The sequence below is a fragment of the Dermochelys coriacea genome, chromosome 2 (genome assembly GCF_009764565.3).
Source record: "Dermochelys coriacea isolate rDerCor1 chromosome 2, rDerCor1.pri.v4, whole genome shotgun sequence".
In the NCBI taxonomy this organism is placed as follows: Eukaryota; Metazoa; Chordata; order Testudines; family Dermochelyidae; genus Dermochelys; species Dermochelys coriacea.
In genome coordinates this window covers 62,308,376-62,327,308 of record NC_050069.1, presented here as the reverse complement: position 1 = coordinate 62,327,308, position 18,933 = coordinate 62,308,376, and the positions used below count along the sequence as shown (strand labels likewise).

Below are 18,933 nucleotides of genomic sequence, written 5' to 3'. Positions count from 1 at the left end.
TCTTAATTATAGGAGCATCACAATAATTCAGGGACTTAGCGTTTATATCCTTTTAAACATCTTGAGTTTTTTGAGGTTGCATTTGTCCTCAAAGTTAAGGTTAACTCAGTTTTTTTTATAGAAACAAGGTGAGTGAGGTAATATCTTTTATTGGGCCAACTTCTGTTGGTGAGAGTGACAAACTTTTGAGCTTACACAGAGCTCTTTTTGTGTCTTGAGCTAATGTCCATTTGCCAGCCTTTGAGAGAGGGTTTGTGTTTGTCTTTATTGTTTTCTGGGTTGCTGAAAGAAAACTGTATATTTGGGATAGCATTTCAGGTGCATCGCCCCTTCAGCTTCCTGCCAGAAGTTCTGCATCTGTGCTTGGAGCTAGAGAAACAAGATGCTTTTTCTGTCAGCCTCTTGGAATAAGGTCCTGCACTGTCACCATGGCATGGCTGATAGGAACTCAAACAAATAGACTAAATCTCCTGAGAAGCCTAACAAGGCAAAGGTCATCTAGACGTATGTCAGACTTGGAACTACAGTGTCTCACTCTTTGGCAAGGGCTGCTAACAAAGGAAACGTTGAATTTCTGGGAGCAAGCAATACCTCATGTTGTTTAAATAACTGCCCCCTAGCCTACCACAATCAATTATGCCCTTTCCACATTACAATTTTAACTTTGTAACCAGTTAGTAACATGGTTAACTTTTTAAAAATGGGACAAGACTTTCAAATATGGGGGCATAACTGCTCTTAAATCAATATGTAGGCTCTTGAATAAATGGCTTGATTCTAAAAGGTGTCAGGTGCCTACAACTTTAATTGAAGATAATGACAGCTGAGGATGCTCATCATCTTTGAAAATCAGGCTATTTGTGTAAAAGCTTACATTTGGGCAGTTGAGTGAAAATTTTGGCTATGGTTTGTGTGTGCACACCATCTGATTAACACTAAGTTACTAAACATTGCAGCTAACAGTTGCCAGACGCCTTATTTTGCATGTGATTGTATTTCTGAGACTGATTTGGAACACTTTCTTTTTGCATTGTATATGGACCCCCTAACCTTGCCTGTGGTAAGATATCTCAAAATACATTGTCACCTGTGCTGCTGCTGCTGATGCTCTTTTTGTTTTTCTTTTGGACAGTCATAGCCTTGCTGAAGTGCTACACAGCAGCTGCTCTGGTTACCCCAGAATGTAACAAACAAGGTTAGGCAGTATGTTGGGTACTACATTACAATTACAATTATAATTGTTCACCCACTGCTTTGAAAGAAAAAAGCTGAAGAATGGCCAAAACTCAAACCATGTTTGTTGTAAATTGTGGTCAAGGAAGTGTTACAGATTGGTTACAAAAACATGGTTGTAACTGAATTGTGAACTGGGACGAGTGGCACTGATGGTTTGTGCTGTGCACTCTCCTGTAAATACAACATCAGATGGGCTGAGAGATTTAGACTGTGAATAAGCATGGAAAGTTGGAGGACACCCTTAAACCCTTGTCAAGAATATGGAGATGTCCTTTCTTCACCTCCTTTCATGGAAACAATAATGCTGCCATTAGCATTTTCTAATTTTTGTGTTTGAGTAAAATCAGATGTAAAATTGCTTCTTTAACATAGAGAGAGAAAAGTTCTTATTCAGTGATGCATGTTAATAATGTCAGCTGAAACAGCAGATGGCACTGCTGTCAGTGGAAATTTTGTCGGTGTGTGTTTTTTAAAGAATGTAAGGACTTGATAAGATCAAAAAGCCACAAGGATATTTTTAGTTTCAAGATGAAATAAATAATATTTCTAAAGTGCCCCTTGTCATGGTGTTGCAGAAATAATTAATAATGGCAATGATTTAAATTCGTAAACAATTAAAACTTTATGGCATATAGTACCAAAACCACCTAGATAAAGGGATTTTTAGAAGTGTGGGGTTATGAACTTGGGAGGAGATCCATGTGGAATGAGTTCTACCCTTTAGGGTCACCGTAGTGGAGGCATCAGGGCATAGGTATCTGTCAAGATGATGCTAAAGGAGGTGGTGCCAGATGTAGCCAGATAAACTGGTCTTGTTAATTTCTAAAGGTAGGTTAAGTTTCCTAAATGAAACCTATATTTAGTATTGAAAAGTAATGGTGTATATTTCAAATACACATTTATATAATACATGGTATTTCCTTGTGGCTTTGGAAATCACTTAACCTCTCTCTCCCTCAGTTTTCTAATCTATAAAATGAGGTTAGTGATACTTACCTTCATCTCAAAGGTGTTGTGAGGATTGATGTTTTTAAAGTGTATTGTAGATGCAAGAACATTACTCTCATTTCACTCCTGTGTTCAGAGTATAAGTGCTTTTGTAATGCCCACAGGTGTACTAGAAGCTTAAAAGAAAACATTTAAGACAGGCCCTTGCTCTGAGGATTTTATAATCTAAATAATAGACGTGACAGACAAGTGTGAGATAACACATACAGAAAAAATAGAGACAAGGAAGGACTGTGTTCAGTGTACAAGTGTCTCCTCAGCTCTTGATTGTAACGTTAACTAGTGAATAAAATATTTAAATTTAATTACTTATAGGTACTGTGACAATTTCAGCGCTGAAAAAAATAACTATCAAGCAAATTGTGGTGATTCCAGAAGTGTGCTTGATTGAATGATGATTTCGAAAAATAAAATGTGGAATCCTGGCCCCATTGAAGTCAATGGCAAAACTCCCTTTGATTTCAGTAGGGCCAGAATTTCATGCAGGAGGAGTTGTACATAAAAGTATGGTCTGTTTAATCATGTGTTGACTTTGCATTAATTATAGTGTTAAAAGAGAGGTTAAAAAACCAAAAATATAATATCTTGCCTACATTTTAAAACAGAGGACTATATATTATTGTCATTAATGTTACCTTATATGAAATGACATCACTAGGAATGACCTAAAATGACAATTAAGTGTTGCTTGCTACCAGAAGTCATCAAGGGTAAACTTGGGTAGAAGACAACACATGAATAAGTATGTGCCTCAGATTTTTTTGCCACTTTTGTTGTTGATCAATAAGTTAGTTTACAATAGTCATTAATGTTTTATTGATTTAACTGTAGAAATATAAAATATAGAGTATTGGTGGACTCATTATTTTACTCTTCTCCTCTCCCTCCAATGCCTGTGACAAGGCCCCTTCAGTTTCACTAGATATATCAGTTGTTAATGTGCTGTAATGAACTGACTAATACATGTATCCGTTCCATCCACTGGATAGATTAAGAACTGTTCAACTGTCAGAGGGCATTGTACTGATAAGAGCTAGTAAAGATTTTATTTAGTTTAAGTATTAGGGTCTTGAGTGTTTGGTAAAGGTGCATCTGAAGTATGTTTCCTCTGTTGCCATGAAGCTGCTAATGACAATGATGTACAGTATAGTGATAACAGTGAAATTCCTAAATGTCTATAGATTGGCATTATTTTCATATTGTTACTGTAACCAGTGACACACTAACTATTTCTTATGTCTGAAAAAGAATGCAGTCCAAGTAAATAGTGGGGTAAAAAGGTACAACTCAGTAATTGTTTGTTTAATAATTACATGTTTCAGCATGATCAGAAGTTATATTTATGCATGATATGTTAGAGAAAAATGCCCACAAAGACAGTGGACTAAAAATAAGCTCTGCATATGATATTATTGTCGCCTCTGTATGTGGCATAACGGATTGTTTGGGCCAGAGTCTGATCTTTCTTTTACCCAAGTAAATTTGGAACAACTCCACTGAGAATCATGCATACTTCTGGTTTTAAAAAATGGAGAACAATAAAGTTGATCTGGACTTAAGTGTAGATCAAAATTTATCTTTTTGTGTTCAACAGCTGGGCCATATACTGTGATATTGGGAACTAATTTTTGTGGCTTGGTGACGTTTTGTCCCCTCCTCCCAACAGATAATTAAAAATTAACTAAATTTTAATAAAATATTTTAAAAAATACTCACATTCTAGATACTGAAATGGATAGTATAATCATACTCTTGTTAAAGTGGACGGTTACATACATTAATTCAATTAAAAGGAAACTCAGCCTCCTGATTCATTGTTAAGGCAAAGTCCATCCTTTAGCAGAAGTAATCCAAAGAGGTGATGAGAATCTTCTCTGCCATGACAGGGACTCTGGGTCTCTGTATGTGGTCTGTGATGGAATAGAGGGAAGACCTAGCATGAGGACACTCTCTGTGGAGGTTATAATTCTAGGGGTGATCATAAAAGCAAGGAGACTAAAAAGAAGTGGGGAGCCTTTGTGGGGACCAGAAATGCTTCCGGTCCAAAGAATGAAAGTGAAATAATGCCAGAACTTAGAGGAATTGACCACCTCATATGTAACTTCTTATCAGAAATATTTCCATGATGATGTCATAAAGGAATAAGTTATAACAGTGTGTGTGTCATTGCTATTGTCATGCTTCATGCAGATTATGAGGCACAGAAGTAGTGAGCTCTGTAACACTACATGACCTGAAGTGCCTTATTTCTGTAAACAGTCCCTCAGATTGGTAACAAAATGTATTGACTTTGTTTAAACAAAATTAAATAATATAGATTAGTGGCCTGAAAGCTGCCTTAAATGCCGGCTAGCATATAGCTGACATAATCAGCTCTATGCTATGCATCCCCGTCCGTGAGGGTGATACATGGCCTGCGGGGCCATTATAAGTTGATGTGATTTAGAACAACCCTGAGGCTTCTTTAAATTGCAATAGAGGTCAGATGCGGGGGTTTCCTTTTTTTGCTTTTTTGAGCATTTAGCAGTGTGTTGTCAGTCACTTGGAAAGTGAAGTTATTCAGTACAATCATGCTTTAATAATTTCAAAAATAACATATAAAGTAGTAAAATATATTTGTAAAAGTTTATTTAAATAAATACACTTGAAGATGTGACATTTTAAACTTTTTTTTTTAAATTACTGCCTTTATTAGTTCAAAGTTTGTCCACTGCATACAAAGAAGACTTTTAACAATATATTGAGTAACTGTATACATAATACCAACAAAAATGAAAGAGCAAGGCTATGACTTAAAGTAGGACTATCCACAAAATTAGTAGAAACCTAGTTTTAGTATTTTTGTTCCCCTAGCCCCTCTCAGAGCCAAGTTGCTGTAAAAAGAAAGAGTTCTAAACCTATCCAAAACCATTCTTTTCAGAGTATCTGTCCACCCTGCCCTTCATAGGCCCTCACTACAACTGTTAATAACTATCAACTAACAACTATCCAGTTGTGATTGTTATCTTCAGAGTCTTTCTGGATGGATAATCCAAAAGATCATTTTAACAAATAAAATGAAACTTTAAATACCTTCCTGCCCCAGTACCTTAGATGTAGTGACAAAAGACCAGATTATGATTTCTCACTGGTTTTATACTAATGACATTTCATTGGCTTCAGAGAATTTACTGTTGTAAGTGAAAACAGAATTAGGCCCAGATTCCATAGACTTTTTTTTCTTAAATTGGCATTTCCAGGTCTCGGTTTTATAGTTACTTGTGGCATTTCTGTGGTGTTTTTTTTTTTTTTTTAAGAAACTCATCCAACGTTAAATTCCCTAGAGATCTAAAATCAACAGCAGGCAGCTGAAATTCCTCTCTGGTTGGCTGTTGTTTCTATGGAAACTATGGTTAGAATAGCTTTAAAAAGAGTGTATCTTCAAAAAAAAAAAAAAAAAAAAAAAAAAGAGTAGAGGTAAAATTTCTTAAATAAAAAACACTTACTCTTACCTTATTCTCTCCAATCTGTCCCACCTTTTTATAAAAACTGAACCAGAATGGCTCCTAATAGCCAGCAGCTATGGGTGGAAGCTCACGTATGCAGCTCTTCTCTGTCAGCCATCAACTGAAATCTATAAATGCCAGTAAGAAAATAACAAACACAAAAATGTGTTCTGATATTCTTCTCTTTCTGAGTCCATACTTAATTTGTGAGCCAATCTGCCATCTGTTATGACTGGATTGGTTATGCCCTAACCTGGCTCAGCTGGAAGTGTCATAAGCCAATCATGTGCATCCTTTCATTATACCATTTTTTTTTTTGCTCTTTCTTTATAAAGACAGTAATGAAAAAATGAGTTATCAGCCATGTAAAGTACTCCAGGATTAGCGATTCTTAACATTTACATAGTGCTTCATGTATCAACACACTATACAGACGTTAACTAATCCTCACTATGTGTAACTGAAGTGATGGAAATCGGGCAAACAGATTTGCCTAAACCCACACAGTAAATCAGGAACAGACCTGGGAATAAAATTTTAAAATTTCTTGCTTCTAGTCCGCTGGCTCACTCCAATTAGACCATGCTGAACTCGAAATACTTTCAATGTTATCAAAGGCAACAATACTTTACAACAATCTTCCATCCCCTCCCATTGTAACTAAAGGATGATAAATGATACAGTGCTGGGGAAGAAAATAAAAAGCTTTGTTTACAGGAGAATGATTATATTCAGCTCAGTAAATAAATATATGGACTGAGAGGATAAAAATGTTAAGCCTTCAAAATTTGGCTCTAGGTTTTGGTGTGTTTCTTGTCCTGTTGCTTTAACTTTGTGCTAGTCTCTCCATTTTTTTCAGATGCCAAATGAAATAATTATTAGTCTTTTGAGGCAAAAAGATATTTCTTTCTAATTTCTCAAAATCAGTTTTGATTTCAGAGGACAGTAATCTGTGTAGCAAATATATTTTTAGAGTGTAACAATTTCAAAATCCTAAAACAGTCTTGAAGCAGGGCTAAATATGAATCTCAGTCACAGCATATTTGATAGTCTAAATGATGTGAGAGAGAATTCGGAACTTTAGAGTAGAAAGGTTGAATGAAGAAACAGCATTGTTTCTTGTGGCCATGAGTCTCTTCAAAATTGTATTGGTGCAGGTATATATCATGTATACGAGTTTCATACTAAACAAGTAGAATGTTATAAAATACATTCTCTGAAGCATTTGATATTGCTTAACAAGCACAGTGTGAAATATCAGGTAATAAATTCATTTGTTTCTACACCTAACATTTGTCCTAAAGAGAAGTGATTTGCTTCAAGATTAAATATTGATTATAGAGATTGCATGCAGTAATCTAAAATATTGCTGTTTAGAAATGTTTGTAAACCTATACTTTTGAGTTCAGATTGTGGTAAATTTGCTTCTAAGGCAATGAAATATAAGGACCAAAAGGGGGAAAACTCTTTTTATAATTAGAAAAAAACAGGCACTACGTTTTCATAATGCTTTCTGCGTGATTGTTTTTAAAGATAAGATAATTTGCAGTTTATCTTTCATAATTTAACATGATTACTGTTTGAATAATTGATTTTTTTTCCTTTGTGTTACCTGGTAAAAAGCCCAAAATATCTTTTCCATCAAGTAACACAACTCTTATTTGTACTGTTTTGTATTAATAGAAGGTGAATAAGCATTGTATTAAACTTTACAGATGAATATGGCTTGAGTTTGCCTCTTGGAGATGAATATGAAAGGAAGAAACATAAGCTAAAGGAGGAACTTCGACAAGATTATAGACGATATCTTTCTCAGGTAAAACCTCTTTGAAATTAGTCGCTGATTTTTAACAAAAAACAAAACCACCATGAAAAGTCTTTTGAGAAGACAGAATTCATTCTGAGCTGTGACAATTTCAAAGACCTGTTTCCAGAATAAAGGTGGTTTAAAATGCTAACACCCTGAGGGGCTATATGTTCTAGACATTCACAGATCCTACTGTTTTGACATTTCAAATTACTATAATACAACTTGATTAAAAATATTTTTAATTTTTTTTTGTTTGCTCTCATCTTTTTTACTCTTCTTGGGTATTTAACATGCCAAACAGGTATTTGCTTAATAAGTTATTACCCATATTATGATCTTATAACTCAGGTAAGAATATTCATTTAGCCAATATGGTGCTTCAGTTCTTCTGCACATTTTTACAATTCTGTCTGTTTGATTATAAAGAAGGCTGCTGTTCCACTTAGTACGGTGTATGAGATGCCACTGTGATGATTTAAAACTTAAACTTGTATGGAAGAAGCTTGACACAATTTTCATCTTTGTGAGGGTGCGGGGGAGGGAATAGTTTAAATCCGATTTTAATTTATCAGATTTTAAATGTTAAATGAAGAAAATTAAGTTTAATGTAATTTTTGCTGTGTGTGCCTAATGTCATTGCCTGCCTGTTGGTTTAAAATAGATGATGAATAAATCTTTTTTTTTTTTTAAATTGTTGTTTTATTATTGGTACAATCAAATGGTATTAATGGAAGACACTTTATGAATAGTCTGTTTTCCCTGACTTTTAGGGTATTTCACAGGCAAAAAGAAAGGTAGGGTGTTGGCAATATGTATGTTCTGCCCTACCCAAATTAACTTTTTGCTTTGTTATAATTAGGTTTGTGCAAATGAAATGGATTAAAAAATCATGATTTTTGTGTGTGTGCTGCTGCTGTTGTGATTAACAGTACCTGTATGCTTTCTTATTGCAAGATATACTATGCTTATTTCCTGTTAATATAATTATACAACATTCGTTGATATCTTCTTTGCATTTGCTATCATTGCTATTTCATGCTGACTCTTCAACCATTTGTTTCTTATGGTAGAAGACTTGCTAGAAAGTGTGCCCCCCAGTCTTCATCAATTACATTAGGCAGGCATTGTACATAAAGAACTTTTTTAATGAACTTTCTGAAATTAGTCAAGTTTTTGAAAGAGCCCTCAACTAGTACAGTGTATGAAGGAAAAAATAAAAACTACTTTTCAGGGGCTTCCTGCTCCTTTGCTACTATAGATGTCTCTTCAGTGAGGTGAAACTGACAGACTACATAGGGGAACAGTGGAACTGACTATGCATCAAACATTGGTGCCAATGCGCAAATTAAACAAACCAAAGTGGGGTGGGGGGGGGGAGAGGAAAATAGTTTTTTGACAAGATTACACATAACTAAAAGAATTTAAGCATTACTTATAACTATAGTAGGTGCGGAAAGAATTGTGATTGATTTTTTTTTTTTTAAAAAGTAGTGGTGTCCCTTTTAACCAATTTTAAATTAAACCTTCTTAAATAAAGGAGTGATGGGTGGCATGGTAGAAAGAGCAACATTAAAAGACTAATGCAATATGTTCTGTGTTGGGCTTCAAATTACAGAATATTTTTGTGTGAAATACTAACTCTTACCGTTTAATATGTTCAGTATTAATAACAACACTGGCACACAATAGAATTATCGTATAGCAGTAGCAACTGTAATGATTGGCTTTTTAATCCTTAATTTAAGTGAGTTTTTTGTAAAACAATTACTGTCAAACAAATGGTTGAGGATACACTGGAGATGATTTTAGGAGAATTTGTTGTAACTGTGCTAAAGGAGGCCAGATAAGGTGGGTGAGATAATATCTTTTATTGATCCAACTTCTTCTGAAGAGCTCTATGTTGCTCGAAAGCTTGTCTCTCTCACCAGCAGAAGTTGATCCAATTACAGATATTGCCTCATCCACCATGTCTCTCTAATATCCTGGGACTGACACGACTACAGTTATTTTGCATACAACTTAGGGAGGCCACAACTAAGGTGCCACAAGTATTCCTTTACTTTTGAAGATGTATGTTTGCTATAGAGTCGTTAAATTGGAAGGGCTGACACTGACATTTTGGTATGCTGTAGAGTGGGGTGGGCAAACCTGTTGGCCTGAGGGCCACATCGGGGTGCAAAACTGTACGGAGGGCCAGGTAGGGAAGGCTGTGCCCCCCCAAACAGCCTGGCCTCTGCCCCCTCCCACTTCCTGCCCCATCCCTGCCCCCCTCAAAACCCCTGATCCATCCAACCTCCCCTGTCCCGACTGCCCCCTCCCAGAATCCGCCCCCATCCACACCCCTGCCTCCTGACAGGCCCCCCAGGACTCCCACATCTATCCAACCGTCCCTCTTCCCCATCCCCTGACAGCCCCCCGCCCTCCCCAGAACCTCTGCTCCATCCAACCCCATCCTGTCCTCTGACTGCCCCGTGGGACCCACTGCCCCTTATCCAACCTCCCACTCCCTTCCCCCTTACCATCCCGCTCAGAGCAGCAGGAGCTTGCAGCCTGGCTGGAGCCAGCCGCTCTACCTGTGTGGCAGCATGACTGCAGGGGAGGGGGGACAGCAAGGGAGGGGCTGGGGGCTAGCCTCCCTGGCCAGGAGCTCCAGGGCCGGGCAGGACAGTCCCATGGGCCGTAATTTGCCCACCTTTGCTGGAGAGTATCAATATTAGTAATATTGATATACAGATTAGTAACTATACGCCGATATTTGGAATAAAGCAGATACTCGTTGCTGGAATAGGAAGCGGGCATATTTTCTTTAGTTGTTGATAGTGAAATTCTTTTCACCTTTTCACTCATCACCAAGGTAACTTCTTGAAGAATTCTTTCATCCACTTGTATTTTAATAGAAGGATTTAATAATGGTTGTATGTAATCAAAATCTATTTTTAAATGAGAGAGGCATATAGCAACCCTAAATAACTATAAAACAAAAGCATACAGAAAAGCTATAGCAAACATTCAAATTGGATCATTCAAATTAAGGCTAACAGGCCATCATTAATATATAATATAGAGATAACAGAGCCTTTTACCTGCAGTTTTCTTGGCTTTTGTTGGTTTGTATTCCAAAAATATCCTGCATTTCTAAAAAGTGAAGATATCCTTTCATTTCTCTTTTATTAAAGTGGAGCAAATTGCCTTGTCATATTCCAGAAGGTGTAATTCCTAAATCCTGTACTGTATTTAGCAAGTACAATTAGACAGTTCAAAACTTATTGAATTATTTATTTTGTTTTATACAGAAAAATTATCTGACAACGAATGAAGTAGATCCATATACTCAGGGACTATCTCTTCCTATAGGCGAGAGGAGGTCAGCCAAGGTAGGTGTGCAGGTGTAAATTCAGTAAATACTTTATATAACTAATTAATTAAAAAAACTCTAAAGTTTTCAGTGTTGTGCAAAAATAGACTTTCCAGTTGACAACAAAAAACCTGCCAAACTTTTTATTCACTTCATAAATGAACATATTCCTTTATCATTAGGTCAATTTTAAATAAGGTGAAGCCTTCTAATTCTATAATAGACGTTTTTTGATTGATTTTAATTATCAAGATTCTTTTCCCCTGGGTAATCCCAGTACATTGATTTGTAGGTAATGAAATAGGCAAATTTTCCTTTTAAGAAGGGATGTTGATTAATCGCAGTTAACTCACATGATTAACTCAAAAATTAATTGCAATTAAAAAAACTAATCATGGTTAATCACACTATTAAACAATAGAACACCAACTGAAAGTTATTAAATTTTTGGATGTTTTTCTACATTTCAAATATACTGATTTCTATTATAACACAGGTTTCAGAGTAGCAGCCGTGTTAGTCTGTATACGCAAAAAGAAAAGGGGTACTTGTGGCCCCTTAGAGACTAACAAATTTATTTGAGCATAAGCTTTCGTGAGCTACAGCTCACTTCATCGGATACATTCAGTGGAAAATATAGTCGGGAGATTTATATACACAAAGTACATGAAGCAATGGGTATTACCATACACACTGCAACAAGAGGGATCAGGTAAGGTGAGCTATTACCAGCGGGGGGGACGGGACCTTTTGTAGTGATGATCAAGGTGGGCCAACTGCAAAAGGTTTCCCCCCCCCCATCCTCACCTCCCCGCTCTCCTGCTGGTAATAGGTCACCTTACCTGATCACTCTTGTTGCAGTGTGTATGGTAACACCCATAGTTTCATGTTCTCTGTGTATATAAATCTCCCCACTATATTTTCCACTGAATGTATCCGATGAAGTGAGCTGTAGCTCACGAAAGCTTTATGCTCAAATAAATTTGTTACTCTAAGGTGCCACAAGTACTCCTTTTCTTATTATAACCCAGAGTACAAAGTGTACACAGCTCACTTTATATTTTTATTACAAATACTTGCACTGTAAACATGATAAACAAAATAAATAGTATTTTTCAGTTCACCTCATACAAGTACTGTAGTGCAATCTCTTTATTGTGAAAGTGTAACTTACAAATATAGATTTTTTTGTTACATAACTGTACTCAAAAACAAAATAATGTAAAACTTGAGCACCTACAAGTGAACTCAGTCCTACTTCTTGTTCAGCTAGTCATAAATCAAACAAGTTTGTTTACATTTGTGGGAGATACTGCTGCCTGCTTCTAATTTACAATGTCACCTGTAAGTGAGAACAGGCGTGTGCATGGCACTTTTGTAGCCAGTGTTACCAGGTATTTACGTGCCAGATATGCTAAACATTTGTATGTGCCTTCAAGCTTCAGCCATCATTCCAGAGGACATGCTTCCATGCTGATGATGCTCATTTAAAAAAAAAAATACGTAAATTACATTTGTGACTGAACTCGTTGGGGGAGAATTGTATGTCTCCTGTTCTGTTTTACTGGCATTCTGCCATGTATTTCATGTTATAGCAGTCTTGGATGATGACCCAGCACATATTCATTTTAAGAAAACTTTCACAGCAGATTTGACAAAACACAAAGAAGGCACCAGTCTGAGTTTCTAAAAACAGCTACAGCATTCGACCCTAGGTTTAAGAATCTGAAGTGCCATCCAAATCTGAGAGGGATGAGATTTGGAGCATGCTTTGAGAAGTCTTAAAAGAGCAATACTCAGATGTGGAAACTACAGAACCTGAACCACCAAAAAGGAAAATCACCTTTCTGCTGGTGGCATCTGACGCAGATGATGAAAATGAACATGTTGGTCCACTCTGCTTTGGGTCATTTATTGAGCAGAACCCATCATCAGCATGGATGCATGTCCTCTGGAATGGTGTTTGAAGCATGAAGGGACATATGAATTTTTAGCGCATCTGGCACGGAAATAGCTTGCGATGCTGGCTACAACAGTGCCATGGGAACGCCTGTTCTCACTTTCAGGTGACATTTTAAACAAAAAGCAGGCAACATTATTGCCTGCAAATTGTAACCAAACTTGTTTGTCTGAGCGATTGGCTGAAGTAGGACTGAGTGGACTTATGGGCTCTAAAGTTTTACATTGTTTTATTTTTGAATGCGGTTATTTCTTTGTACATAATTCTACAACTTTCATGATAGAGATTGACCTACAGTACCTGTATTGGGTGAATTGAAAAATACTATTTCTTTTGTTTTTTATATTTTTGATTACATATATTTCCACTGTAAAGTGAGCACTGTACACTTTGTATTTTGTGTTGTAATTGAAATCAATACATTTGAAAATGTAGAAAACATCCACAAATATTTAAATAAATGGTATTCCATTATTGTTTAGCAGCATGATTAATTGCAATTAATTTTTTTAATTGAGCGATTGCTTGACAGTCCTACTTTTAAGATGTGTAATTCTGGGTTGTACCAGCATGTGTGTGGGGGTGATATTATTTGTATTATCATAGTGCCTAAGAGCCTTAGTAATGGTTCAGACCACATTGTGCTAGGCACTGTACAAACAGAACAAAAAGATAGCCCCTGCCCAAAAGAGCTTAGTCAGTCATTTTTCAAGTACTCTGCCAGTTGCACACTTTTTTCCATATACATGTTTATGTATGAAAAGCAAGACATACAGATGTAGCGGTTCAGTTATTATAAATATATAAGGACATAATACTTAAGGTTTTGTGTATTAGCACATCTTTATATCGTTTTTTTAATGGTGAAGAATCTAAAGACTGCTAAAATATGGCAGGCTTTGTAGCACTGAAATATTATGAATGTGCCATAGCTAATGATTTTACATCAACACTTGAATTTCTGTAACCTCTGCCAAGTGTAAAACCTGCTGGGTTTTAATATTCTCTGTGTGTTGCGGTCCCTGTTGAGCTGTATTGCAAAAGTTTCTTTCAGAATTAGTTCCATAGGTTATAGTCTAATTTTCAATATCAGGGTGATCCAGACGAGCTGGAGATCTCAGTCTTGTGACTTAAATTTCCCTTGACGAAGCTTAAGGACACCTGAGATACAGGATCAGAGTTCTTTTATAGAACTCTGACAGGTTATTGATAACCTATTGACAGCAGGTATTCTTGGGTGAAGTATTATGGCTTCGAAGTAAAACTTCTTATTTCCTATGCATACACAGGTAATTACTTGCATTCATCAGCATAAGGTAATTATCCAGTAAGCAGTTCATAGACAGTTTACTACAGACTTCAAAGAGAAATATAGACAATGATATTGTTACTCCCAAGTTCCATCTAAATGTTACAATTCCCTTTTGATCTCTGAATCAATAGAATATAGTAACAGACAAGAACCATCTACATGGTTAACATCTAACAAGATATAAGAAAACAAATCCAATTAGTATGTACCTATAATTCTCTGACAATACAGGTTTGCATTCAAAGCTCTAGTCTATCTAACATGGTTTTGTTAGCTATTTATAAGAAATAGCCTTAATTACCATATACAAACAGTACTTCTCTAATATGTCTCTAAAGGTTGAATTTGGGTCATGTAGGCTGTTAGTTGCTTAATCCTTTCCTGCTAAGTGTCACACAAGGTCACAGAGGAAGTCTGTGGAGCAGCAGGGACCTGAATCCAGCTTTCCCACATCCTTTGCTTGCACTCTAACCACTGGACAATCCTTCCTTTTGTGTGGGTGGGTGTGGTGGGGACGATGACTGCAGAATCTGTCTCCCTCTGAAGAACAATTCAGTAGAAACTTCTTAGATTTTTTTTTAGCAGTTAAATACACAGGAAGATTCTGCCCACACTGGGCATGCTCTGGATTGGGACTGAGCCTATTTCTCCTATGCTCTCATTGACTCCCCTGATGGGTCCAGGTAGCATGGAGGAGGAAGCTGTCTAATTTGAATGTAGAGGGGACAAAAACTGCAGGTCACTTTACCTAGCATTTAGTAAGAGATTAAAAGACTCACCATAACTTGCCCTGGGCTCTTTCCTTGAAAGGTCGTAAGGTTGTAAAGACTTAGTTTTCTTTGAGTGCTTGTCCATACATATCCCATTGTTTATGTTCATGCACCCAGTGTACTTGAGTTCAATTTGTTTTGGCCAGCATTGTCTTCTAGGGACTATGCCTGCATCCCAAATGTTCTTGTGTTTCTGACTGAGAGTATACAGGATAAGGCGATCCCAGTCACGTCTGAGTTCCTTCTCACCACCCATGACTACGAGTTGGAACTTGGAGTGTCCAAACTTGTTTGCTCTCTGCGTGGCTATTCTTTGATATGTAAGTAGTTAGGTAGTTATTAGTGTTAAAGAATCTCTCCATCCAACCTCCAGTACAACTGCCTCTCCAGCAATACATAATATCTCAAAGAGTCAGTCATATCCTCCATATGCATCCACACTCTGTGCCTCATGGCATGGACACTGGCTGGGTAACATCAATAGAGAGTATCTTAACTGAAATGCAAAGTATCCACAGTAGAAAGGACTCTCAAGGGCACGTTTAATCTGGCAATTGGCGATGTTGTGCCCAGACAATGAATCTTTTCCAGTTACCTCCATTTCTCACTTAGATACTAGACATACGGGGGTACCTTCTATTATTAAAGAACTCCAGATTTTCAGTGAGCTCTCTGAGGATTCATCCGGGAGCCATCTCAGCCTCCCACCCTCCAATTTAGGGGTATTCCACATTTTTATACCCTATAGTGGTTTGGTTCCTAAAAGGCCGCCTGAGGGTATACTCCCCCAGTCAGAGAACTTCCCTCTCCTTGGGATCTAAATATTGCACTGATGTGTGTTTTGTGTCCACCCTTTGATCCACTGTCGACACGTTCCCTGTTTAATCTTTCCATCAAAACAGCCTTTTTGGTAGCAATAACATTGACCAGAAGGGTAGGTGAGATACAAGCACTAATGCAGAGCACCCAGATACAGCTTTTCATAAAGACGGTGTGTCATTGAGACCTCACCAGAATTTATACAGAAGATAGACTCTGACTTCCATTAGGGATGTAAAAGTTTAATTGGTTAACCAATAAGTTTGATGCTTATCGGTTTTTAATCAGTTTCAGTTAATGATTAAACTCTGCTACTGCCGTTGGGCATCCTGGGTGCCGCTGCCTGCATTCGTGGACCCCCACTGCTGCCTGGCTGCTGGGTGTGCCAGGATCCCCAGGCGTGGTGGTGGCAGCAGCAGCGGGGATCCCCAGGCGCGGCGGTGGCAGCAGCAGTGGGGATCCCTGGGTGCGGTGGTGCCGACAGCAGCGGGGATCCCTGGGCATGGTGGTGGCAGTGGAGCCCCATATAAAATGTGGGGGTGCTGCAACACCTCTGTCACTCCCCACACATCTAGTTCCCCGATTTAAACATTTAACTGATAGAATTTGAATAGGTTACACGGTTACTATTTTTACATGGTATTTACATTCCTAACTTCCATCATAACCAGATTATATGCTTACCTGTATCTTTCCCAAAACCACATTAAAACAAAAGTGGGGCTAAGTGTCACACCCTGGACATTCTTAGGGCACTATCTTTCTACATTGATAGAACTAAGACATTTAGGGTATACTCCAGACCAGTGGATCTCAACTAGGAGTACATGTACCCTTGAGGGTACTCAGAGGTCTTCCAGGGGGTACTCCTCTAAATCAATGTTTCTTGTCATGGGGCTTGCAGCCCCAAGGATGGTCATGGAATGGGTTTAGGGGGTCACAAATGCAGGGTTGGCATTGGGAGGTGACAAGCAGGGCAATTGCCTGGTTGCATCATGCCATGGGGCCCCCCAGGGAAGCTAAGTTTCGTGCTTGAGCCCCAGGTGGCAGGGCTTTGGCTTCAGACAAGGCTGACAAGTGTAAAAGGCTCAGTATCGCACTGAAATGTAAGTACAATAGTTATATTCCAATGGATTTATTTTATAATTATATGGTAAACATGAGAAAGCAAGCATTTTTCAGTAATAGTGTGCTGTGATACTTTTGTATTTTTATGTCTGATTTTGTAAGCAAGTAATTTTGAAGTGAGGTGAAACTGGGGGTACTCAAGACAAATCAGACTCCTGAAAGGAGGTACAATCATCTGGAAAGGTTCAGAACCACTGCTCCAGACTGTTCATAGCTTATGGAGACTTAGGGTGAGAGATCACACCATTTCAACATAAAGACTTTTTAACTGGATTTTTACTTGTATGGGTCTGTGCTATGAATTAGCTATCATAGACACACCAGTGGGAGTGATAGCCTACTCTGTGAGAGTGCAAGCAGCTTCTGTTACTTCTTTGAGAAATGTTCTAATACTAAAAATATGTAGGGCACCTATCTGTGTTCAGTGCAAATGTTCATCCAGCATTACACCATAATGGTAATGTCAATGTTAATTTTGGTGGGCTGTCCTACAGTCATTGTTTAGGTAGAATTCTAGTACCCACCTCCTATAATCTAGGTCACTGCTTGTGAGTCACCATTAGTAGAGTGTGTGTGTGTGTGCGTGCGCGTGTGTGTAATATATAAAAATAATACATTGACAAGCACTCAAAGAATAAACTATTACTTCTCTTACAGTAACTGGTTCTTCAAAATGTGTTGTCTCTATTTATTCGATGTTACTGTGGAGTCTGATAACACCTGGATTCTGGTGAAGGATACTGGAGAAGGAATTGTGGGGTGGTTAATACCTTCATTTAGAGGCATAAGGACACTGAGGGTGCAGACACGGCTTCCAATGGATACTGCTGGCCAAAAGAATCTGAACTCAAGCTATTGGGTTTATGTGCACCAGTAATGAAGCATATATGGATGACATATCCCAAAGAACCCACAATTACTGTAAATTGACAAATCTCTCCTTCTAGTATCTTGATACCAAAATCTAAGGGGACATGGGTGATACCATCTAATCCCAAGAACCATGCTGCCCTGGTATCAACCCTAGCACAGAGTGCTACTCTGCACTCAGTGCTTCTCCCACACTGACTGCATATGTGGAGGGTACCCTCCACCTCTGTACAGACTAACTCTGATACTTGTTGCTATCTCTGCACCAAAACAGTATATTGTACTGAGCGACTTGTCAATGGGTCTGGAACTGAAGTAATCGGTGCTGGAAAGGCTCAGGGAGGTTGTTGCAATGCTCCCAGCCATAGAGTCACAGAGCCTGCCAGGAAACCTGTCTCCTATACCAGCTTCCCCTTTTCACAGACAAGGTACTCTGGACAGTATTGCCCTTCCTTTAGAAGAAGTATACTCTTTTTCCTCTTCTGCTGAGTGCATCAGAGAATTATTCCCTGTACGTTCTCAATCTACCCCCATGGGCAGCTCAGTGGGAGCCAAGGAATGATTCCAGGGAAGATTGAGAGTTGGTAGAAAGAAGTTGGAGCCTTATAGGGACCCCACCATATTTTGTATCCCCTGAGATGTGCTCCAGCACACTGTTCTTACCAGTAATAGCTGTGGCCATGCTGGACGCCTGGGGGTGTTCAGCCCTACTCCAGCCAGCTCACCTATTGTGTATAGGTCTAGGTCTCCCTCACCTAAGAGGCAGATTAAGCCTCCTCAGTCATCTCAGCTGCTTGAATCTTCAGCTACTTGAGAGGCAAGAGGAATAACAATTTCTAGGGAAAGAACTTCTAGTTCTGGCTGCAATATCCTCATCTTCTCACAAGCCAGAGAGCTCATGTACATTGGCATCTGTGAGCAAATTTAAGGTTTTCCAGCACTTAATAAAGCGGATGGTAGAAGTCTTAAATATTCTTCTGAAAGCTGTTCATGAGTAAAAACACAATCTCTTGGACATACTGCACTTGTCAACTCCAGGGAGGTTAGCCATGCCAGTAAATGATAGTCTGCTGGAACCTGCTAAATCCATCCGGTGTACTCTGGATTCTGTTTCTGTCACATGCAAAAAAGCAGATAGGAGATATTGAGTGTTCAAGAAGGGATCTGAATATCTTACTCA

The 18,933-nt window shown here is 38.1% G+C and overlaps 1 protein-coding gene across 18 annotated transcripts in view; it reads left to right on the top strand.

Annotated features, from left to right (window-relative positions):
* CSPP1 (centrosome and spindle pole associated protein 1) overlaps positions 1–18,933 on the top strand; it is a 178,969-nt gene that overhangs the window by 16,960 nt on the left and 143,076 nt on the right. For 14 of the 18 annotated variants that reach the window (XM_043507755.1, XM_043507753.1, XM_043507765.1 and 11 more), the window contains 3 exons: positions 7,445–7,545; positions 8,310–8,333; positions 10,833–10,913. In XM_043507755.1, the coding sequence (XP_043363690.1) occupies positions 7,445–7,545; positions 8,310–8,333; positions 10,833–10,913 (206 nt within the window). The remainder of the gene's footprint in view (positions 1–7,444; positions 7,546–8,309; positions 8,334–10,832; positions 10,914–18,933) is intronic. The other 4 variants (XM_043507756.1, XM_043507760.1, XM_043507763.1 and 1 more) reach the window with 1 other exon arrangement.